The 25,182-nt window shown below is 38.8% G+C and overlaps 1 protein-coding gene across 3 annotated transcripts; it reads left to right on the top strand.

Annotated features, from left to right (window-relative positions):
- The first annotated feature begins 397 nt into the window (after positions 1-397).
- On the top strand, positions 398-24,647 carry NOX1 (NADPH oxidase 1). Of its 3 annotated transcripts, XM_049644047.1 has the most exons (13): positions 398-466; positions 4,919-5,014; positions 9,579-9,689; positions 9,932-10,016; positions 10,357-10,508; positions 10,612-10,793; positions 10,875-11,007; positions 17,890-17,982; positions 19,653-19,888; positions 20,106-20,268; positions 20,690-20,836; positions 21,079-21,203; positions 24,521-24,647. In XM_049644047.1, the coding sequence occupies exons 1-13, from the start codon at positions 422-424 to the stop codon at positions 24,645-24,647; spliced, it is 1,695 nt and encodes a 564-aa protein (XP_049500004.1). In that variant the 5' UTR covers positions 398-421. The 3 variants fall into 3 exon arrangements, with proteins under 3 accessions (XP_049500004.1, XP_049500002.1, XP_049500003.1); XM_049644045.1 differs by lacking the exon at positions 9,579-9,689 and having other exon boundaries at positions 422-466; XM_049644046.1 differs by lacking the exon at positions 20,690-20,836 and having other exon boundaries at positions 422-466.
- Positions 24,648-25,182: the final 535 nt, after the last annotated feature.

The following is a 25,182-nucleotide window of genomic DNA, read 5'->3' as shown; positions in this document are numbered from 1 at the left end:
TTCCTGCCCTGCTTCTCCTGAGGTCATCTGTTTATAGCCCTAGCCTTTAGTGAGAAACTTAGCAAATTGTCTTATCAAGGAAAGCAATGCCTCACATTAGGTCATGTTGATAAGATGAGAGAGAATATTCTCACTCCAGAAGATTGTTATTTCCTGAAGGGATAAAACCCTGCCAGGGAAAACCCCTGTGGTTCTCATAGGTAGGGCTGGTCTACTGAAGCTGATAACATAGTTCCGTAGGAGGAAGGCAGAACGCATTTATTCATTCCTTGAATCTTTTTGGGTAATTGTGCATCTTTCATATCTTAAAGACTCACATACCCTGAGCTAGACAGAAGACCTAATCCTGAAGAACATCTCCAGAATCCAAGTTGTTGAATCATCCCTGCTGCCTAGAGAGACTCCAAACCACCTCTTGACAATGGGCAACTGGGTGGTTAACTACTGGTTCTCAGTTTTGTTTCTGGTAAGTGACATTTCACTATTAATTACTCTTAACAGAGGAAGGAGACATTATATTTGTTAACATTTGTAAACTTATTTGAAATGGAAATATTTCATGTCAATATTAGGCCCACTAAGGCCAGTTATCTATTAAAAAGCTCAACTCTAAGAGAACAAATATATGTTTTGTAAAATCTTCTGTGTATGATATATTTCACCATTTTAGAAAAGGGAAAAATTCAACTCCAGAAATTGATTGGTAAAGAGACAAATGATATAGATCACAAGTATTTGAAATTTCAATTTGTTTTCCTTTTCCATCTTCTCTTTTTCTCTTTCATCTCACTTCTAACTATTGCCATGCAGCATTCATTTCTCTTCACCCTTTCTATACTGCTAACTAACATCAAGATTTCATAAAATCACTGAACATTTGATATAGAAATATTCTTCAAGATCATGGCCTAGTGCTGTTGATTATAGAAATGTAATGGGAGCCATATATCTAATGTAAAAAATTTCTAGTACCTACATTGAAAGAGGTAAGAAGAAATAGGTGAAATCAATGTGTAGTAATATATTTAGTTTAACCCAATATATCAAAAATATTATCCTTTCAACATGTAATCAATATTGAAAATACTAATAAGATGTGGGTGGGTAGTGCTCTTTTTCTAAAATTAATATGCCTTATATGTTCAGATTATGCTTTCTGTAATAATTAACTGTGTATTTGGGTGTGATGTGGTTTACTTTTCTACCATATTTCTATTTTTAAGTATTCCATCTCCTTTGTGTGAATTCATGTATTATAGAAAAATACAAAAGAAATGGGACTATTTACAATGTCATATGGAAAATCTTTTAATAAATATATATGATTAAAATAAAACATATTTGTCTCCACCTTTTCCCCCAAAGCAACAGCAAGACATATTTTGTTAGATATTTAATTTTTTTAAGTTTATTTATTTTTGAGAGAGAGAGAGCACACTCGTGAGTGCACAATGTGGGGGAAGGGCAGAGAGAGAGGGAGAGAGAATCCCAAATAGGCTCCACGCTGTCAGTGCAGAGCCCCAATGCAGGGCTCAATCCCATGAACTGCGATATCATGACCTGAGCCAAGATCAAGAGTTGGATGCTTAACTGACTGAGACACCACATGCCCCAGATATTTAATTTTTAATGTTTTTTTATAATTTAAAAATGTATAGCTTGCCATACTTGTTATTTTCTTAACCATGATACTACAACTAAATTAGCTTCATCTTAAAATACTTAAAGTTCTGACTTTTGTAGATGTTTTTAATTTGTTTTAAATAATTTTATTTTTTAATGTTTATTTATTCTGAGAGAGTGCATGCACATGAGTTGGGAAGGGGCAGAGAAAGAGAGGAAGAGTGAGAATCCCAAGCAGACTCTATGCTGTCAGCCCAGAGCCTGATGTGGGGCTGGATCTCACAAACCGTGAGATCATGACTTAAGCCAAAATCAAGAGTCAGAGGCTTAACTGATTGGGAACCCCAGGTGCCTCTATTTTAAATAATTTTAAATTATGCGTGACAAAGATGTTCCAATAAACTTTCCACTCAAAAATATTAAAAAAAAAGAAAATAGTAATGAGAGCATGTAATGTCATTTGTTTTCACTAAGTTTTTGAAACACGATATGTATTTTATACTTATAGCATATCTAAGTTAGGACTAGCCACATTTCAAATGATCACATATGGGTAGTGTCTACGGCATTGCATAGTGCAGATATAAACCAACTCCATATATCACACAGTGAATTGATTGCAGAGCCATCATTCAAACTCAGCTTCCCAGTGTTTAGGCCAGATGTTCTTGACCACACCACATATGCACAATCCCCTTTTCCTTACACACACACACACACACACACACACACCTATCCCCACCTTCATTTTTCCTTTTCTGAGCCACCCCTGAGCTTGGAACTCCCTGTTCTTTCTCAGTTTCCTAGATCTTCATGTTATCCATCCTTCTGGGGTTATCTCTTTTCTCCTCTTTGGGCCCCCAAGGACTGCCCAGGTGCTCAAGGAAAAAAGGTGTAAAGAGCAATCAGATTCTTTGTTTTGCATTTAACAAAAGGCCAAGTGCCTAACTGGGCCGGTTACCCTATGCTTTATATTTTCAATGCTCAATGCAGTGTATGTAATTCCTTTTGCACTAGTTTAGGAGACAGGGAGCCCAGGAATTAGTTTCAGTTCTGCTATTAATTGAGTAATCTTGATCAAATTATTTATCCTCTCTAGACTTTAGGTCATCTGTGTGTGGGGGGAGATAAATGAAATGACTAGATACAAATATAAGTCTGTTTCTAGTTCTAAAATCCCCTGCATTTTATATCCCTCCCTTAGTTTTTGCTTAGAGAGTTCAATACCCATTGTGGTGACTCACATTTAACTATCTAGCTTTGAATTTCCACCCCCTACCAATCTTGCTGGTAGGCTCAGACTTCTTGCTATCTCTGACATATACTCCTATGCACTATTTTTTTAAATTTTTTTAAATGTTTATTTATTTTTGAGAGAGAGAGAGAGAGAATGTGTGAGCAGGGGAGGGGAAGAGAGCGAGGGAGACACAAAATCTGAAGCAGGCTCCAGGCTCCTAGCTGTCAGCACAGAGCCTGATGCGGGGCTTGAACTCACGAACTGTGAAATCATGATGTGAGCCTAAGTTGGATGCTCAACCGACTGAGCCACCGAGGCTACCTTCCTATGAACTGTTTTTTAACATAAAAATTAAATTACTCAGAAAACATTCTTACTCCTCCTTTTGCCAGGTCTTCGACTTCATTATCCATTCATAATGGAAGAAATGATAGTGAGGGTAGGAAATGGAATTCCTTACTCCCAAATGTCACTGTATTCTCCTTGTCTACAGTTGGTGATGGTCTGACACAGAGTTCTTTGTGTTTCTCTTGGATCCTGAAATATTTCTGCTCTCTCTAAATAAACTTCTCTCTTCTGTCTTTTGAACTATTGAGGTATCTGTGTCTTTCACCTCTCTTTTTCTATTAGGGTCAATGAATTTCTGAAAGATCCTCAGTTCTGGAAAGGGTGTCTAAGCAAAGGATGCAGGTAGAAGTGGATTGGCGAAGCCAGCCTGGTAATGACACAAGTCTGTAGTTAGCATTTGTTGAGCTCCAACTATGCACTAACCATTGTATTAATCACTTCACATGCTTGATTTCACATAAGCCTCACAGCATTGCTGCGAGGTAGATATTGTTACTACCCTCACTTTATAGGAGAAGAAACTGGGGTTCAAAGAAGTTAAATCACATGTCTGTCTAAGATTACAGAACAAGAAAGTAGTGGAACTAGAATTTGAGCCCAAGGAGTTTGTCTCCGATATCACTTTAAATCACTATGCTATGCTGCTAAAGGTATGTGAACAGTCCAGATCTAGGGACTCTGAATGGGCCATGTCCTAGGCTAACGGCCCTCTACTCATGGGACTGAGATGGTTCTGAGCCATCCTGAGGTCAACAATATATTTTAGGGGCATCCTAATGCCGTAGAGTCCTGCTTGGTTACAAACTAGCACCTCCAAGCTTGGGCTAGGGCCACAATGGTTGATTTCCAAGGCAATGAATGGGGCAGTGGGGTCCAAATTGCCCCTTTTCCCAGTGCAGAGACAGAGCTTGAGATAGACAAAAGCAGTCTTAAGAGCTCAAATGAGTCCAAAGTAATGGTAGGTTAATTTGAAAAGAGACTCACAATCTAAAAACAGGAAAATGTGTGTCAGAGTATAATTAAAGAGGCAGGCCCATCTGGAATGGTTTAATCTCTTTCAGATGGGTATTATTATAGATGTTAAATTTATTCTTTGTTTCCTTAGAAATCAATTTATTCACTTATTGCCATCTTTTAGTTGCAATAGTTTGCTCCAGTCCAGAAGTTGGCAAATGTTTCCTGTAAAGGGCTAGGTTGTATATATTTTAGGATTTGCAAGCCATATGGTCTCTGTCACAGCTACTGAATGCTCCCATTGAATCATGAAAGCAGCCATAAACAATATAAAAATAAGTAGGCATGGCTAAGTTCCAATTCCTCTTTATTTACAGACACTGAAATTAGAATTTCATGTGATTTTCACATCATGAAATATTCTTTTTCTTTTCATTTTCCCAACCATTTAAATGTGTGAAAACAAATACAAAAGTAAAAACCATTATTAATTTGTAAGCTGTACAAAGCAAATGGTGAGCTACATTTGGCTCATGGGCCTTGATTTGCTGACCATGGTCATTAGTGTCTAATGCATGTCTTGAAGTACTAACTCTCTCTGAAAGGCAGCTAGATACTAGAGGGATTGTACTCATTTAAAATGAAAACAAACACAAAATAACCAAAATGGTGACACTATTTCCTATCACTTACCTATTCCTTCCCATACCCAAATTTTACTTTATTCTTTGCTTGTTTGTTTTTTTTTTCCTCTAGGCTACTTGGTTGGGGCTGAATGTTTTCCTGTTCGTGCATGCCTTCCTGTCATATGAAAAAGCCGATAAGTACTTCTATACAAGAGAAATCCTGGGGGTGAGTATCATAGTTGTGATATGGGGAATCTCTGCGGGTTTTTTGTTGTTGTTATTTGTGGCCTCAGCTCTTTGAGACCCAATGCCCTGATTTCTTGTAGGGCTAGGGTTACCAGAAAAATACAGGATGCCCAGTTAAATTTGAATTCAAGAAAAATCATTTTTTGGTACAAGTATATACCAAATATTGCACAGGACATATGCATACTAAAAAAATCATTCGTTTTTTTTAAAATCTGACATTCAAATTTAGCTGGGCATCCTGTATTTTTGTTCACTAAAATCTCAGAGCCCTATTTAGGGCACACTCCCCTGATCCAATAATAAAAACACACAGTAAACAAAACTATTAAGCACTCATTTTCAAACTGGTTTCTACAGAAACTCAAGTGCTCTTATAGGTGTGAAGGGAAAGCTAATCGAGTAGTGCTCCTGCCCCTGCCTCTACTTCAACCAAAGCAACCTTTATCTGTCTTATGGACTCCTGTTTATGGTTTTAAGAAATAGTTTGGTTTAAAACAAGTAAACAGGAGCGCCTGGGTGGCTCAGTCGGTTAAGCATCTGACTTCAATTCAGGTAATGATCTCTCAGTTCCTGAACTCTACCCACACATGGGGCTCCCTGCTGTCAGCTCAGAGCCCACTTCTGATCCTCCATCCCACGCTCTACCCCTCCCCCACTTTTGGCCTCTCAAAAATAAACAAACATTTAAAAAATAATAAAATAAGACAAGCAAACAACTTGAAAGCTACTGCTGTGGACTGATCTCAGAGAAAAATACCTAACAAACAAGAGGGATGCTTAGGGAGTCTCTGGGGTGGGTGGTGCTGCAGAACTCAAGGCCTGAAGAAAGGCAGGGGGCAGGTGAGAATAACGGGATGGAGAAGGCTATGGAAGTCACAGGTCAAGAATAGAAGAAGTAGGGCACATTGGTGTGGTGGTGACCAGGAAGAAGCAGGGAGGTGAGAATTATTCTTTCACAGGCTCATCAACCTGGCCATTATCTGATTAGAAAAGCAAATTTGACTGCTAACACTAGTCCGTTTTTCAGTAGGTAAGGGATTCGGTTAAATCACTTTCATCTTGATTAGATCATTAGCTTTCCACAAAGACCCTTCCAATGTACATGCTTAAAGACAGATTGTCATTTTTTTTTAAATCCTTCTTTTCTCTTTCTAACCAAAGGATCCATGTTGAGGTCACAACTAATTTGAATGTTTTGTTTGTGACGTATTTCACCCTGCTGTTTTCCATTTTAAGTGTTGATCCTTGATCCTTCTTTGGAAATTATAACTCCAAAGGAAGTGTTAATTTATTTTAAAAATAGTTTTTTGTTAAGAGGATGATGCAATAAATGTGACTAGTTATTAAGAGCTTAATTGCTTTATGACCAAGAAGTCAGCCACAGAAAAATGAATCATGTTGATATCCTGTGGACATTTCATTCACTTCATTTTAAAAAATCCTCTCTATTAAAAAAAATTTAATTATAAACAATACTACTTTCAGTGAGATCAAATGATACTGAAGTGTATAAAGTAATATGTGAAAATTGCCCTCCCATCCCATTCCCCAGAGACAACCACTGCTAATAGTGCTGGTGTGCATGTGTGTGTAGACACATTGACATATGCTCACAGATACATCAGACATACATTTTGTTTTTGTGGTAGGTACTATTCTTTAAAAAAAAATTTTTTTTTAACATTTATATCTTTTTGAGAGACGGAGAGAGCAGAGTATGAGCAGGGGAGGGGCAGAGAGAGAGGGAGACACAAAATTCAAAGCAGGCTGCAAGCTCCGAGCTGTCAGCACAGAGCCTGACACAGGGCCCGAACTCACAAACCGCGAGATCATGACCTGAGCTGAAGTCAGACGCTCAACCGACTGAGCCACCCAGGCACCCCAATAGGTATTATTCTTATACACTTCTTAATTCCCTGTATCCAGTAAAATTTTCTCTTTTTTGGTTCACCATTCTATGAGTTTTGATAAACACACACAGTAGCAAAGAAGTTTTTGTTTTAACCAGAGCAGGGATTACATTATAGATATTGGCTGGAAATAGCTTCTTACACATAGTGTATCTCAGATATCTTTCCATATGAGTATGTAACTAGTGGTGTGCTGGAACTAGCTCATACCAGCTTACAACAGCCAGTTATGTGGATCTCTTCTCAACCCTGTATTTAATTTTGTTCAGTGACATCAAGTTGGTATCATGAAATCTGCCATGGCAGGAGTATTCACATCATGTCAATTGGCAAATGCTGGAAATCAAGACCCCCCCACACTTCACCTGAAAGTTAAACATATACCATTGCTACTCCAGTGCCTATAGCTGTCACCCTTTTAAGAACATAGCAGTCCATGGCATTGATATGCCGTAATTTATTTAATCATTCTGTACTGCATTTCTTAAATTCATGCTTCCTCTAGGAAAATACAGTTATTTGATTCACTATGAAGCAGAGCAAATAAGTAACAGAAGAAGCAGTTTAAATTTATAGTCAATAAGGGGGAGCCTAGGTGGCTCAATCGGTTAAGCGTCTGACTTCAGCTTAGGTCATGACCTCATGACCTAAGGCTCGTGAGTTTGAGCCCCGTGTCAGGCTCTGTGCTGACAGCTGGGAGCCTGGAGCCTGCTTCGGATTTGGTGTCTCCTTCTCTCTCTTACCTCCCCCGCTCATTCTCTCTCTCAAAAATAAACATTAAAAAAATTTATAGTCAATAAGACATTAAGGACAGCAACAGTTGAATTAGAACATCAGGTAGTGCTGATACTGAAAACTGAACATAAATTGGGATATTTCAATGTGCTGTAATGGTAAAAAAAGATTTCCTCTAAAAATAATTTATCCCATACAGATAGCCCCTACAAAATATGGAACTGTGAAATTGTAGTCCTATATTTTCCATTTACTTGCCAATTTTAACTTTAAGAAACCTCTGTGACTCAAATAAGCAAGCTGTGTGAACCAATGTGGAAATGCAAGATCTTTGAGATGAGCAGAGAAAATTTACTCAGAAATGGAGCAGGATGTCTCTCTCAAAAACACTCGGAGTGTGACTCAGCAGAGGGAGAAAACACAGGTCCTATGGAAGAGCCAGAAACAGAAAACAGTGGGGCAGCCCTGTTCACTGCACTGCCTGACATTGTAAGCCATTGTGGACGTTAGGCAGATCTTGATCTGGCTTGATGTCACGTTTCCCTGGGTTTAGGTGTATGGAAAAATAGTTTTTGTGCTGAAAAAGATTATTAGAAAAAGGCCAAGAAATTGTTAATTGTAACCCACATTCTGCCTTTCAGCCAGTTGCTGATAGCACACATGTAAGGCTGGCTAAAGTGCAACAAAAATTGCCTGGCTGCTGCTACCACCTCTGCTGCTATTAGGAGATTGTCACACTCCATAGCCTGCAATCCCAAGTATGTGGAGCGACTCAGAGATGAGTTGCACAGAGTTAAGGAGAGAAGTTGGACTTAACTACCATGGAGTTCAGCATATTCTGTCCAGCTTATACCTAACCAAGCCTCTTTGGGGATAAATACTTCTTTGAAGCACTGATTTCTTGTCTCCTTTTCTGGCAGCTCCTACTGCTGGATCAGATTGAACTTGATATATGCTTCCGGGCCACCCAAGGAAGTCAGTTTGAAATTCTGTTCTCAGAATTTCTCCCTTCTGAAATCTCTACCCAAGTTTACAATTTTTGCTCTGAGGGGTTCACTAGTTTTACTTAAGCTTTATTCAATGATTAAAGACATCTTAAATATAAATGGTTAAATTTTTTATTGTTTATTTACATGATTATTACATGCTTATAATTACATTAGAAAATACAGAAAAGAAAAAATAGGCACCATCTGTAATTATACCTCTAAATATATAAGCTTTATTTAAAGTGCAAATAAAAATATATACAATCTTCAGGGTGCCTGGGTGGCTTAGTCGGTAAAGCATCCAACTCTTTATCTCAGCTCAGGTCATGATCTCACGGATTTGTGAGATTGGGCCCTGCGATTGGCTCTGTGCTGACAGTGTGGAGCCTGCTTGGGATTCTTTCTCTCCCCGTCTCTCTCTCTGCCCCTCCCCCCGCAAAGAAATAAATATACATTTAAAAATAAATAAATAAATAATTAAATAAACAAACATTAAAAAATATATACACTCTTTGAGATTGTTTTCAAATAACAAACAATAAAGTAATAATTGAGTGTATTAGGCAAAAATACTCATTGCAGAGTATTACATTTGTAGAGTGTATTTGTTTTTTTTTTGATAGACTGTATTTGTTAATGTGAAATTACTAAATCCTGTTCTCTTTTGTATTGTACAAATATTTCCAAACCACTGTCATGAGAATTTCTCAATTCACTATTAAGATCAGCAAATTTTCTGTCATTTGCAAACAGAGAGTCTACACTGATTGTGCTAACTACTGAATAGGAGGTGAGGAAGATGTAGCTCTGTCCATTCCCATGTCTCAGACAAGTGGACTGGGTGCGTGGTCACCTGCTAGATGATGAGATGGAAGCAGCTGATGGTCTCTTCTCTCCTCTGCTCCAGTCGGCGTTGGCCTGGGCCCGAGCCTCTGCTCGCTGCCTGAATTTTAACAGCATGCTGATCCTGCTTCCTGTGTGTCGAAATCTGCTGTCCTTCCTGAGGGGCACCTGCTCAGTGAGTCCCAGGCACTCGTAGGTCAATGTTCACATTAAAGACAGGAGATCCTGAACTCCTCAGTAGGATGACCTAATATCAAACCCCTAGGAATGGAAGCCAAGAGTCTCCTTTGGTAGTCAAGGAGGGAGGTAAGGGTGGGTGGGTATAGGTATGCTTTGTTTAAGACATTTTGGTTATGGGTTACTGAATTTTATAAAGCTGCCTGCAGACATCAGACCTTGATCACTTCCCATTTGTAGTTTTGCAGGCATGCCCTGAGAAAGCAACTGGATCACAATCTCGCCTTCCACAAACTGGTAGCATATATGATCTGCCTACACACAGGTAACTGAGGCAAACCACAAAACTGCAAGGTCGCAGGCATTCAGAGTGTAGTTTCATTTATCTATGCATTTAGACATTCAAAAAGTGTTTATCGAAAACCTGGCACTACTTGCCACACACCATTGTAGGCCTATTTTCATGGAACTTACATTCAATTCTTTTGGTAACAGAATGAGTATAAAAAAATATTGGTTTTCTTTGCAATCAAGATTTATTGGGCACCTTCTGTAGACTAGGCATTCTGCTAGACACTATATATAGGATTCTCCTTTTCTAGTAGGGTATGCCTGCCATGATGTTTCTGAGACACTTTTCAATTCCCTTTCATCTTTCCATTTAGCTATTCATATCATTGCACACCTGTTCAACTTTGAACACTACAGCAGAAGCAGATGGGCCACAGATGGATCCCTTGCTTCCATTCTCTCCACCCTATCTCAACAAGAGAGAGATGAAGATTCTTGGATAAATCCTATCCAGTCCCCAAACATGGTGAGCTGACTCAATGGCAAAGCATCTGGAATCTGGTCATGAGCAGGAAGGGGATGGTATGCTTGGTATACATTGTGTCAAGTTGAAATTTCTTCTTTCATAGACAGTGGAGTATGTGACATTTACCAGCATCGCTGGTGTCACTGGAGTGATCATCACAATAGCTCTGGTTCTCATCGTGACTTCAGCTATGGAGTTTATCCGGAGGAGTTATTTTGAGGTCTTCTGGTATACTCACCATATTTTTATCATCTACTTCATTGGTTTAGGGATTCACGGCATTGGGTAAGGACTTCAAACCTTATGCCCCAGCCCCTGGCCTTGCATAATTCTTTGTCCCAAACTGTCCTTCTTTGTCTGTCTCAGTGGAATTGTCCGGGGTCAAACAGAAGAGAGCCTGAATGAGAGTCATCCACACAGGTGTGCAGAATTTTTAGAGCAGTGGGATGATCATGACTCCCACTGCAAGCATCCCCGATTTGAAGGGCTCCCTGCTGAGGTAAGAAGCCTGCCGACAGGGACAGACTCCTGTCAGGAGCTGTTATTGTTATTGTTATTGTTGTTATTATTACTCTTATTATTGTTACCATTATTAGCTCAGCACTGTGCTGGGTCTTCTGGAGGATATATTTTCAAGGTTCCTACCACCAAGGAACTCCAATATCAATGACAACAGGCTAGGGAGTTATCATTAGCAGGGGATCCTAAAGAGAAAGAACTAATGGTTATTGCATGTTGTGAGACCCTCTCCAAAGGTAATAATGATAGCTCACATTATTGTTGTTGTTATTATTACTATTACTAAAATGTTTTTTTGTTTATCTATTTATTTAGAGAGCACAGGTGGGGGAGGGGCATAGAGAGAGGGAGATACAGAATCAGAAGCAGGCTCCAGGCTCTGAGCTGTTAGCACAGAGCCTGATGCAGAGCTCGAACCCATGAACTGCGAGATCATGACCTGAGCCGAAGTCGGACCCTTAACCAACTGAACCACCCAGATGCCCTGATAGCTCTATTATTAATAGTGTTTGCCATATGACAGGTTTGCTGTGTAATATGGATTGTCTCATTTATACATAGCAATAATCTATGGGTATGAGGTAGGTACGTTTTTTGTCTCCATTGTGAGATGATAGGACTATGATTCAAAGAGATTAAACTGCCAAGCTCCTACAGTAAGTAACTAGTGGAACTGGAATTCAAGCCCAGGCCTTTTAGATTCCAAAGAATGTGCTCACGAACACTGTACTGTACCAAAGATTAGCTGTGAAATCAAGTCAATTTTCTTGAGTGGGGAGAAGCATTCTTTTTTCACAGATTTTTTGAAGTACAATTGGCAAATAAAATTGTATATATTTGAAGTGTACAATGTGATGAATGATACATGCATATTTTGTGAAATGATCACCCTAATGAGATTAATTAACACATCCATCACTTCACGTAGTTACCAATTTTTTGGTAGTGATAATGCTTAATATCTACTCTTTTAGCACATTTCAAGTATGCTATCCACTATTATCAACTATAGTCACCATGCTTTACATTGGATCCCCAGAGCTTATTCATCTTATGACTGAAGATCACATACCCTTTTACCAACATCTTTCTAACACTCCCTGACCCCCTTCCCCAGGCCCTGGTTAACTACCTTCCTAGTGTCTGTTTCTGTGAGTTTAACTTTTTTAAAAAGCATTCTTTTAAAAAAAATTTTTAATGTTTATTTTTGAGAGAGAGAGAGACACAGAGTGAGCATGGGAGGTGCAGAGAGGAAGGGAGACACAGAATCTGAAACAAGCTCCAGGCTCTGAGCTGTCAGCACAAAGTCCGATGCAGGGCTAGAACCCACGAACTGTGAGATCATGACCCGAGCTGAAGTTGGACACTTAACCAACTGAGCCACCCAGGCGCCTCAAGCAGCATTCTTAAAGTCAGCTTTCCTTGGTGTTATAAGTACCTGTTTGGAAATTATTATTAAATAGTGGGCATTCAAGAAACTGGGTTCCAGGGAACTCAAGGTGTGCCTCGGGATAATTATTGTGGATATCGTGGTTTATCTTTGCTTGCTCATAAAATATGTTAGATGGAGGAATAAATGGAAGGGAGAGGTTGACTTGTGGTACCTCAAAGTGCTCTGATAAAGTCTTTAAATCTTTAAATCAGTTGCAGAAGTAAGAGCAATAGCTTATTCCTCATCTAAAATGGGAATAATATCTTTAAAAAATCTCCGAAAATTTGCATTTCAAATTAGTAGGAAAAAAAGATATATCATTCAATAATGTTTTGGAGATAATAGGATATCCATCCAGGAAAAAAGCTGAATCTTTATTCCACACTCTACATTATAATATGAATCACGAATGCATGGATCAAGGATTTAAATGTTAAAGAAAGGAAGGAAATCATAAAAGCATCCTAATACCACATGGGAAATTTTTATCTAATACTGGAGCCCTAAATATTTTAAAAGACCTTGAAGCCAGAAAAGAAAATATAATAAATTTGAATAAATATATATTAAAATTTATTGTATATATATATATATATATATATTTCAGTTTTTATTTAAATTCCTCTAGAGTTAACATACAGTGTAATATTACTTTCAGGTGTTCAATATAATGATTCAACACTTCCATACATCACCTGGTGATCATCACAAGTGCACTCCTTAATCCCCATCACCTATTTAACCCAGCCCCCACCCACCTCTCCTCTGGTAACCATCAGTTTGCTCTTTATAGTTAAAAGTCTCTTTCTTGGTTTGCCTCTCTCTCTCCTTTTCCCTATGCTCTTTTGTTTTGTTTCTTAAATTCCACATATGAGTGAGATCAAATAGTATTTGTCTTTCTCTGACTTATTTCACTTAGCATAATGCTGTCTATCTAGCTCCATCCATGTCGTTGCAAATGGCAAGATTTAATTCTTTTTTTATGGCTGAGTCATATTCTATTGTATATATACCACTTCTTTTTTATCTATTTATCAGTCGATAGACACTCGGGCTGTTGAAATAATTTGGCTATTGTAGATAATGCTGCTATAAACATCCAGATGCATGTATCCCTTCAAGTCAGTATTTTTGTATCTTTTGGGTAAATACCTAGTAGTGCAATTGCTGGATCGTAGTTCTATTTTTCACTTTTTGAGGCACCTCCACACTGTTTTCCAGAGTGGTTGAACCAATTTGCATTCCCACCAACAGTGCAAGAGGTTTCCCCTTTTTCTGCTTCCTTGCCAACACCTGTTGTGTTGTTAATTTTAGCCATTCTGACTGGTGTAAGGTGACATCTCATTGTAGTTTTGATTTACATTTCCCTGATGATAAGTGATGTTGAGTATCTTTTCATGTGTCTGTCGACCATCTGTGTGTCTTCTTTGGAATAATGTCTATTCATGTCTTCTGCCCATTTTTTTAACTGGATTGTTTTTTGGATGTTGAGTTTTATAAGTTCCTAATATATTTTGGATACTAACTCTTTATTGGATATGTCATTTGCAAATATCTTCTCACATTCTATCGGTTGCCTTTTAATTTTGATGATTGTTTACTTCAGTGTTGAGAAGCTTTTTATTCTGATGTGGTCCCAGCAGTTTATTTTTGCTTTTATTTCCTTTGCCTCAGAAGATAAATCTAGAGAATGTTGTGGGGTGCCTGGGTGACTGTCAGTTAAGCATCCAACTCTCGATTTCAGCTCAGGTCATGATCTCACTGTGAGTTCAAGCCTTGCTTCGGGCTCTGTGCTGACAGTGTGGAGTCTGCCTGGGCTTCTCCCTCTTCTCTCTTCCCCTCCCTCACTCATGCTCTTTCTCTGTCAAAAATAAATAAATAAACTTAAAAAAGACAGAGAAATATTGCTACAGCCAATGTCATACAAATTGCTGCCTGTGTTCTCTTCTAGGATTTTTATAGTTTCAGGTCTCACATTTAGGTCTTGAATCCATTTTGAGTTTATTTTTGTGTATGGTATGAGAAAGTGGTCCAGTATCATTCTTTGCATGTTGCTGTCCAATTTTCCCAACACCATTTGTTGAAGGGACTGTCTTTTTCCCATTAGATATTCTTTCCTGCTTTGTTGAAGATTAATTGATGATACAGTTGTGGGTTTATTTCTGGGTTTTTTATTCTCTTCCATTCATGTATGTGTCTATTTTTGTGCCAGTGCCATACTGTTTTGATCACTACAGATTTGTAATATAACTTGAAGTCTGGAATTATGATACCTCCAGTTTTATTTTTCTTTTTCCAGACTGCTTTGGCTATTCAGGGTCTTTTGTGGATCCAAACAAATTTTAGTATTGTTTGTTCTAGTTGTGTGCAAAATGTTGTTGGTATTTTGGTAAGGATTGCATTAAATCTGTAGATTGCTTTGGGTAGTATGGACATCTTGACAGTATTTGTCTTCCAATCCATGGGCATGGAATTTCTTTCTATTTCTTTGTGTCATCTTCAATTTATTTAATCAATGCATTATCGTTTTCAGAGTACAGATCGGTCACATCTTTGGTTAACTTTATTCCTAGGTATTTTATTATTTGGGGGGCAATAGTACATGGTATTGCTTTTTAAATTTCTCTTTCTGTTGCTTCACTGAAACATTTGTTTTTAAAAGGCTGTATGGTATACCATTTTTGTCAAATTTTTTACATGATCATTTTTAATGATCTTGAGGGCATTATGCAAAGTAAAATAAGTCAGACAGAAAAAGAAAAATACTGTATGATCTCACTTATATGTGGAATTGTACTTTAACAAACCTAGCTCATAAATACAGAGAACAGATTGGTGGGTGCCAGAGGCAGGAGGTGGGCGGTGGGCAAAATGGGTGAAGGTGGTCAAAAGGTACAAACTTCCAGTCATGGGTATGTCAGGTATAGCATGGTGACTATAGTTAATAATACTGTATTGCATATTTGAAAGTTGTTAGGAGAGTAGATGTTAAAACTTCCTAGCACAAGAAAAAATTATTTTGCAACGATGTATGGTGATGGATATTAACTAGACTTATTGTGATAATTTTGCAGTATATATAAATATTGAATCATGGTGTACAATTGAAACTTATATAATGGCATGTCAATTATGTCTCAATACAAAAAAGTAAATAAAAACTTAAAAAAGTGAGTTTGGTATTGGCAAAAGAAATCTGTGTGATATACCATTTTTGTCATTTTTTTCTTAGTAAATAATATGGCCATTGCTATGCTCGTATACTTAGTATACACCTTAATTATATCTTTATGCTTCATTTCCCAGAAGTGAAATTTCTGGGTCAAAGAGAAGGAATGCTTTTAAAGCTGTTGGGATGTAGTGCCACTTTGCTTTCTTGGAAGATACTACTAATTTGTCCTCCATTACCTGCACATGTGAATGTGCCCATTTCCCTACATCCCAGTTAATGGTGGGCATTATGGTTTAAAGTTGTTTTTCCCAATCTTAGAGGCTAAAATACTATTTTTAAAATTTTATAACTCTCAACAATAGCCAAATTATGGAAAGAGCCTAAATGTCCATCAACTGATGAATGGATAAAGAAATTGTGGTTTATATACACAATGGAATACTACGTGGCAATGAGAAAAAATGAAATATGGCCTTTTGTAGCAACGTGGATGGAACTGGAGAGTGTGATGCTAAGTGAAATAAGCCATACAGAGAAAGACAGATACCATATGGTTTCACTCTTATGTGGATCCTGAGAAATGTAACAGAAACCCATGGGGGAGGGGAAGGAAAAAAAAAAAAAAAGAGGTTAGAGTGGGAGAGAGCCAAAGCATAAGAGACTGTTAAAAACTGAGAACAAACTGAGGGTTGATGGGGGGTGGGAGGGAGGGGAGGGTGGGTGATGGGTATTGAGGAGGGCACCTTTTGGGATGAGCACTGGGTGTTGTATGGAAACCAATTTGACAGTAAATTTCATATATTAAAAAAAATAAAATTTTATATATAGAGAGCACATGTGAGCAGGAAAGGGGGGGGGGAGAGAGAGAGAGAGAGAGAGAGAGAGAGAGAGAACCTTAAGCAGGCTGCACACTCAGTGCTTATTACCACAACCCTGGGATCATGACCTGAGATGACATCAAGAGTCAAAGGCTCAACTGACTGAGCCACCCAGGCTCTCTAAAATGCTATTTTGGTTTAATTCATTTCTCTGATTACTTCTGAGGTCAATTTTTTCCATATTGTTATCAGCCATTTCTTAAATATATTTTTTTGTGTTTCCTTTGAAGACATGGGGAATCTTTTCCAAATAAGGAGTAATATCAAATTGTATAATACCCACTTTCAAGTTCACCAGCCACATCTCTGCCCCTTTCCTTCCTAGAAATACCTAAGGAAGTTGTTTGCCTGAAACAGCGTAAGAAACCTCATTCCACATAGTTCTGATGTATCGTGCTGAAGAAGTTGTGCAAGAAAGGACATGACTTAGCATTGCTAGGAAATATGTTTTTAGCAGCTCATGTACATATGGGGGCAACCTGCTACCTTTGAGAGAATCTCAGGGATAGAAAGGCTACTTTAAAAAAATGTAGACGGGGCGCCTGGGTGGCTCAGTCGGTTAAGCCGCCGACTTCGGCTCAGGTCATGATCTCGCGGTCCGTGAGTTCAAGCCCCGCGTCGGGCTCTGTGCTGACAGCTCAGAGCCTGGAGCCTGTTTCAGATTCTGTGTCTCCCTCTCTCTGACCCTCCCCGGTTCATGCTCTGTCTCTCTCTGTCTCAAAAATAAATAAATGTTAAAAAAAAAAATTAAAAAAATGTAGACAAGATAAAAAGTATATTACTATGTTAGGTGTTTTGAAAACCTGAAAAAAGAGGTGATGGATAAATACCAAGTTTTATATATTGTTACCAATAGTGTCAGTCACTCACTTTCCTTTTTTTGTTAGTTGTTTTGTTTATAATAATCTGCTTCCATGTTGCATCTACTTTCTCTGTTGTTTTTTTCAGATTGGACAAATTGTCCTGGAAGACTGTCTTGGAGTCTTAAAATTAAAATTTATATATAATTTAAGATATATATATATATATATATTTATATGTATATATGTATATGTATAATTATATGTATATGTATACATTATAATTATACATATAATTATAATATATTTTATTTCTGTGCTTTTCTATGCTTCCCAGTGAGACTTGTAAAACTTCAGGAAATGACCTGCTTTATGAGTAACAGATTAGCAAATGAAACCATTGCAACTTATTCCTTTCCATTTCCATCCTCAAGATTTGGTGAAATTAGTGGCTTAATAATGATACACATCAGAAAACTCAATAAATATTACTGAATGAAGTAATATTCAATATTACTGCTACACAAATCCTAAACAAGAGATTAATGTGTAACCTCAACTTTATTCTTTTTCTGTGCAGTCTTGGAAGTGGATACTTGCACCAGGCATTCTTTATATCTTTGAAAGGATTCTCCGATTTTATCGTTCAAAGCAGAAGGTTGTGATTACCAAGGTAATGAATATACACTTTCCCCTAGCTGTGATAAGAGTCTTATTCTTCCTGATTATAGGAATAGATTGTCATGTTGTCACCCTGAAAGGAATAAAAAAAGAACTGGGGGGCAATATATTTCAGTTCCTCCAGTGTTGGACAAAACTATGGGAAAAAGAGTTTGGCAGAAATCATCAGCATGGGTCTATGTCAGAGGCTGCAAACAGGTGGCCTGAGCCACATCTAGCCCACAGACATATTTTGGTTGGCCCACACACTGATTGTTTAGAAAGTTGAATTGGTTGCTAACATTTAAAAACCTGGATAGAGGCTTTCACAGTAAAATAAAAATGGCATTTCTATCTTCTTCCAAAGAATCAGGCAACCTGGTATTTATTTGTGTGTTTGTTTGTTTGTTTGTTTGTTTATAAAATTTATTTAAATTCATGTTAGTTAACATACAGTGTAGGATTGTTTTCAGGAGTAGAACCCCAGTGGTTCATCACTTACATATGATACCCAGTGCTCATCACAAGTGCCCTCCTTAATGCCCATCACCCATTTAGCCCATCCCCTCCACCTGCAACCCCTCCAGTAACCCTCATTTGTTCTCTGTATTTAAGAGTCTCTTATAGTTTGCCTCCCTCTCTGCTTTTTTTAAAAAAAATTAATGTTTATTCATTTTTGAGACAGAGAGACAGAGCATGAGCAGGGGAGGGGCAGAGAGAGAGGGAGACACAGAATCTGAAGCAGGCTGCAGGCTCTAAGCTGTCAGCACAGAGCCTGACGCAGAGGTTGAACTCATCAACTGTGAGATCATGACCTGAGCCGAAATCAGATGCTCAACGGGCTGAGCCACCCAGGCACCCACCTCTCTGCTTTTATCTTATTTTTCCTTCCCTTTCCCTACGTGCATCTGTTGTGTTTCTTAAATTCCACATATGAGTGAAATGATCTGATTTTTGTCTTTCTCTGACTGACTTATTTTGCTTAGCATAATACATTCTAGTTCCATTCACATTGTTGCAAATGAAAAAATTTCATTCTCTTTGATATCTGAGCAGTATTCCATTGTATGTGTGTGTGGCCATTGTGTATATACACACACACACCACACCTTCTTTATCCATTCATCAGTCAATGTAAATTTGGGCTCTTTCCATAATTTGGCTATTGTTGATAATGCTGCTAGAATCATTGGGGTGCATGTGCCCCTTTGAATCAGCATTTTTGTATCCTTTGGATAAACAGCTAGTAGTGAAGAATCAGGAAACCTGAATATGCTGAGTTGCAGTTCCATAGTGCAACCACTGCCTGGACAAAGTAACTGCTGCCACCTTTAATTTTTTTAATGTTTATTTATTTTTGAGAGTGAGAGAGACAGAATGCAAGCAGGGGAGTGGCAGAGAGATAAGGAGACACAGAATGTGAAGCAGGCTCCAGGCTTTGAGATGTAAGCACAGAGCCCAACTCAGAACTCAAACTCCTGAACCATGAGATCATGACTGAGCCGAAGTTGGACGCTCAACCGACTGAGCCACCCAGGCCCCCCACTGCTGCCACCTTTAGAAAGGACTTTCGCTAGCAGTTCACCACTAAGACCTGCCCTCCAGCTTTATTCATTTATTTCATCTGCCTGCCCCTGTCACCATTTGAATTTACTTCCTCTGGCCTCTGTGCTCTATTCTTAGGTTGTCATGCACCCATCCAAAGTTTTAGAATTGCAGATGAGCAAGCATGGCTTCATCATGGAAGTGGGACAGTATATTTTTGTTAATTGTCCTTCAATCTCTTACTTGGAATGGCATCCCTTTACTCTGACCTCTGCTCCAGAGGAAGACTTCTTCTCCATTCATATCAGAGCAGTGGGAGACTGGACAGAAAATCTCATAAGGGCTTTTGAGCAACAGCATTCACCAATTCCCAGGTAGGTCCCCAAGAGCAGCGGAAACCCAGAGCAAGACACAGACAGGCGGAAAAGAGAAAGCAATTCCTTGTTGAACCTTAAGTCTGGTAAGATAGAATATGATTAAAATAAATAGGCACTAAATGAGCAATGGGAATAGCTATGTCTCTGGGAGGATGTTTGAGGTTGGGGGTGGAAGTGAGATTTCACTTGCCCATTGTCTTCTGTCTTCTGTCAGGATTGAGGTGGATGGTCCCTTTGGCACTGTCAGTGAAGATGTTTTCCAGTATGAAGTGGCTGTATTGGTCGGAGCAGGAATTAGGGTCACCCCCTTTGCTTCCATCTTAAAATCTATCTGGTACAAGTTTCAGCACGCAGATCACAACCTTAAAACACAAACGGTAACTCCCTCATACCACTTTGCATCTGGACTGGGCTGGACAGGTCCATTGCTTTCATGGGTTAAACTCTTTACAATTGATAAGAGAGTAACCATCCCTGGAGCTATGAGAGTGAGTGATTACTTCTCTCTGCCAAGGCATCCACTTTTACAGATTCATCACAAGAATAGGGTCTTCATTTTCAATTTGGAATTTAAAATCACCTTGAACCAAAAATGATGTTGGAAGTCTTTTTCCTTAAAGGATGTTGTAAGAACTCTGAAAATTCATGCTTTCTAAAGTCTGCTGCTCTGAAGAAGTGATTTTTCAGGTCACTCTTAGGTTTGATCAACAAATACGGAGTATATGCTCATAATCATGTCACTACAATGCACATCATGAAGGCACTTAGTAAGGCTATGTTCTCTCTTGCTAATTCCAGATCTATTTCTTCTGGATCTGCAGGGAGACAGGTGCCTTTGCCTGGTTCAGTGACCTATTGGCTTCTCTGGAACATGAGATGGAAGAATTAGGCAAAGTGGATTTTCTAAACTACCGTCTCTTTCTCACTGGATGGGACACCAACATTGTGAGTTCAAACAATACCCTAATTCCCAAGTTAGATGCAAGTTAAATGTCAGACAAGGTCATGAATGATGATTGGAAATAATGATTTCTTATGATTTCTTATCCGCCCTCACCCTCACCCCTGAGTTTAGAAGTGGCCAAAACAAAACAAAACAAAACAAAAACAAAACAAAATAAAAGTAGCTAAAGGAAGAAACAGCTATCAGGGCCTGCTTTTCCTAACTTTTATTTCTTTGGCTCCAGGCTGGTCATGCTGCATTAAACTTTGACAAGGCCACTGACATCCTGACAGGTCTGAAACAGAAAACCTCATTTGGGAGACCCATGTGGGACAATGAGTTTTCTACAATAGCTAATGCCCACCCCAAGTAAGTGCATTTTCCTCTAGTTGAGTTTACAGAGTTAGAGTTTAGGAAAGATATTACAGCATGTTGAGCATTTTTGGGAAAAAGATCTCTGGGGCAGAAACTATGTGAATCATTCTCAGATTCTTGCTTAAAACTGAAAAAAATTTCATCTGGGGTTTTAGCCAAATAAGGGTTGTGACCTTGTAATTGATAAGAAGACATTTGGTTCCCCTGCAAGTCCCCATTCAAACAAGGCAAGGAGACTCAGTTCCAATTAGTATTATGGAATAAAATGGAAAACTGGGAAAATTCAAATGCATTATTTTTGGGCTTAATAATCCCTACATCAAGTAAGAAAAGCTTAGAGTGTATTATCTAGTTAACTGACGACCTGACATTGTCAGTCTTTCTGGAAGAGTTTTGAGACATGCTAGAGCATATAGGAAAACCTGGTGCCATGCAATCAGCCATTCCAATGGGAAAGAAATTAAGCTGATCATTTAGATAAATTCCTGGAACAAGCTGGCAACTAAGGATCAATTCAATTTCACAAACATTACTGGTTACCTTCTATAAGTTCAGCACTCATTATTCTACAAGGTTTGGAGGTTGAAAGAGAAATAGGATATGGTTCTTGCCCTCAAGGAGCATACATTTTAATAAGAGATGCATACAATCAACCCAAAGCAGAATGATGCACTCCATGAAACAGGTACATAGATATCGAGGGAAGTAAAGTGTATGCCAACATAGGGTGATCACAGCAGGCTTCATGAAGGCAGTGGTGAGAATACTTAGTCACTCTGATTCAGATGATCCTGGGTCCTAATGTTAATTCTGATACTTTCCGTTCCTGGGACCTTGAGCTAGAAAATCCTCTAACCTTCAGACTTCTTATCTATAAAACGGGGGTTATATGAGTAAGTGCCTTCTCTTCTCACTTGCAGAATTGTTGTAAACATTAAACATATACCTATATGAAAAATGCTCTATAAACAGGAAAGCAGCATTTAAACAAAAGAGATTATGTTAATTACTGTGTTGAGCTGACCATAGTTGAAGTTGTGAGAATGGATGACATTGCCAGGAGAGAGTGGTGGAGGACAATAGCATTAAGCAATGCTTACATCGTGTGGGAATGGAGAAAGATAAGCCGAGAAGAAGTAGGAGAACGTGGAGAAGTGGTGTCACAAAAGCCAAGGGAGGAAATATTAAAGAATTGGAGGTGTGGCAGGGTCCAGGAAATGCTTATTTAACTTAAAGATGATCTAAGCATGTTTATAGACAGAACAGAAACCAGTACATAGAATAAAATAAATATACAAAAATGGGGATGGGACGCGTAGGTGGCTCAGTTGGTTAAGTGTCCAACTCTTGATTTCGGCTCAGGTCATGATCTCATGGTTTGTGGGATCGAATCCCGCATTGGGTTCTGTGCTGACAGCATGAAGCCTGCTTGGGATTCTCTCTCTCCCTCTCTCTGCCCCACCTGCTCATGCTCTCTTTCTCTTTCAAAACAAATTAAAAAAATTTTTTTTTAATGTTTATTTATTTTTGAGAGAGAGAGAGAGAGAACAAGGGAGGGGCAGAGAGAGAGAGAGAGAGAGAGAGAAAGAGAGGAAGACACAGAATCTGAAACAGGCTCCAGGCTCTGAGCTGTTGGCACAGAGCCTGACATGGGGATCGAACACACAGACCACAAGATCATGACCTGAGCCAAATTTGGATGCTTAACTGACTGAGCCACCCAGGTGCCCCTATGATGGTCATAATAAAACATGGGCAATAAGTGTTGGTGAGGAAGTGGAAAAATTGTGGGAGAGTTCCTCTCACATTGTTTGTAGGAATGTGAAATGGTGTAGCACTTTGGGAAAACTCTGGCATTTCCTCAAAATGTTTAACCTAGAGTTACCAAATAACCCAGCAATTTCACTCCTAAGTATATACCCAGGAGAATGGAAAATAGCCTTTGCTATCCACACAAAAACTTGTACATGAATATATATAGAATAGTGAAAAAGTGGAAATAACCCAAGTATCCATTGACAGATGAATGGATAAACAATATATGGTATATCCACACAATGGAATATTATTCAGCTATTTAAAAAAAAAAAGTGAAGTGCTGGTACATGCTAGGACATGGATGACACTTGAAAACAGCATGTTAAGTGCAAAGAACCAGACCCAAAAGGCTACATATTGTATGATTCCGTTTATATGAAATGTTCAGAAGAGACAAATCCAGAGATAAAAAGTAGATTTGATGGTCGAGGGCTGGGAGGAGGTGGTTGGGAGGAAATGGGGAGTGACTGCTAATGTGTGTGGGCTTTTTTTGGTGGGGGATGATGAAAATGTTCTCGGATTAGATAGTGGTGATGGTTGCACAACTTTGTGGCTATATTAAAAAGCACTAACTGTACACTTTAAAAATGTGAATGTTATGACGTGAATTATATCTCGATGAAGTCAAAAGGAGGGGAGAGGAAGGGATGATAGAAGGAAGGAGAGGGTGAGACCCAGAGCATAATTAGATTATCCTTGGTGAGAAGCTGACCACCTCTTCAGTGTGAGAAATTTTGAAGTGGGGATAAGTGCACAATGGATGACTCTAATAGCACCTAACACATATGCACTTGCTATGGGCCAGGCATTTTTATAATTGCTTTACAAATGTCTTTCATTTAAATAAACCACAAAACAACCCTGTGAGATGGGTACTATTTTTATACCCATTTTACAGGGTGGGGGGGGGGACTGAAACAGAGGTTAAAGAAACTTGCCTAAATCCACACAGCAGGGATAAGTGCCAGAGCTGTTATTTCTATTTATTTTTTTAAGTTTATTTATTTTGAGAGAGAGCACAAGTGGGGAAGGGGTAGAGAAAGGGAGAGAGAGAATCTCAAGCGGGCTCCGCACTGTCAGAATAGAGCCCGACATGGGGCTAGATCTCATGAACTACAAGATCATGACCTGAGCCAAAATCAAAAGTTGGATGCTGAACTGAGCCACCCAGGTCCCCCATCAGAGCTGTTATGTCAACCGAGAGCTGGGCTCCGGGGTCTAGCACTGAACCTCTACCCTGCATCAGATCTCCTATCTGTTCTCCATAGAATAGGTAAGGATGCATGCAGGCTGAGAGCAACAGAAGGCTGGGAGCACATTTGGGGCTTGCAAGCAGAAAACGTGAGAAAACTACAATGAAGAATGTGAGGGAGTCAACTGAATCTTTATGCAAGTTTGTTGGGAGCAGTAGAGGCCTAGCGGAGGCAGTTTCTCCATCCTCATGAACATAGCAGCTTTTGCTGTATTCTTGCCCTATTGTTCTATTCCTGCAGGTCCGTGGTGGGAGTCTTTTTATGTGGTCCTCAGACTTTGGCAAAGAGCCTGAGCAAACGCTGTCACCAATACTCCAGTCTAGATCCTAGGAAGGTTCAATTCTACTTCAACAAAGAAGATTTCTGAATTATAGGAATGGGGATGGTAATCTGCATTTAGTCTCTCCTCTGAATCAATAATTTACTTGGTCTGGTCAGGTATGAGCAGCCACGTAAGGACAGTAACATGCATGTTAAACTCTCCCCAGCATTCATTTTTTTATTGGATTCAACTTTGATGTCACTGATCTTCATGAGGTCACAATAATTGCAAAGCCTATCCTTCCTTGGGAAAATAACTGAATCCTTCTGGAATGCCATGACTGCAACAAGGCCTGATAGCAGAGGTGGTTAACAGTTACACAACTTTACCCCAGTTGATATGGTTTACTGTTATTCTCTCCCAGGCTTTTGGTATTATTTTCCCCACCCTCTCACCTTCAAAGATTTCTAAAGTAGGGTTATTTTTTAAATAAAAAATTTATTGAATAATGACAAAACAATAAGCATAAATAATAAAGCAATGAACATAAAATCACCAAGAACCCCATCTCTATATAACACTATGTACATTCTTACTGTTATTTTAAACACTGTCTTATCCAGTGTGACTAGCAATTTAT

Source organism: Panthera uncia, chromosome X, assembly GCF_023721935.1.
Source record: "Panthera uncia isolate 11264 chromosome X, Puncia_PCG_1.0, whole genome shotgun sequence".
Taxonomy (NCBI): Eukaryota; Metazoa; Chordata; class Mammalia; order Carnivora; family Felidae; genus Panthera; species Panthera uncia.
Note: the sequence above shows the minus strand (reverse complement) of the source record. Positions and strands in the feature narration are given on the sequence as shown.

Coding starts and splice junctions, on each gene's coding strand:
- NOX1 (XM_049644047.1), top strand. CDS start 422: ATGGGCAACTGGGTGGTTAACTACTGGTTCTCAGTTTTGTTTCTG. Junction 10,017..10,356: donor TATGATCTGCCTACACACAG/GTAACTGAGGCA, acceptor CTTTCCATTTAG/CTATTCATATCATTGCACAC. Junction 20,837..21,078: donor CTGGATGGGACACCAACATT/GTGAGTTCAAAC, acceptor CTTTGGCTCCAG/GCTGGTCATGCTGCATTAAA.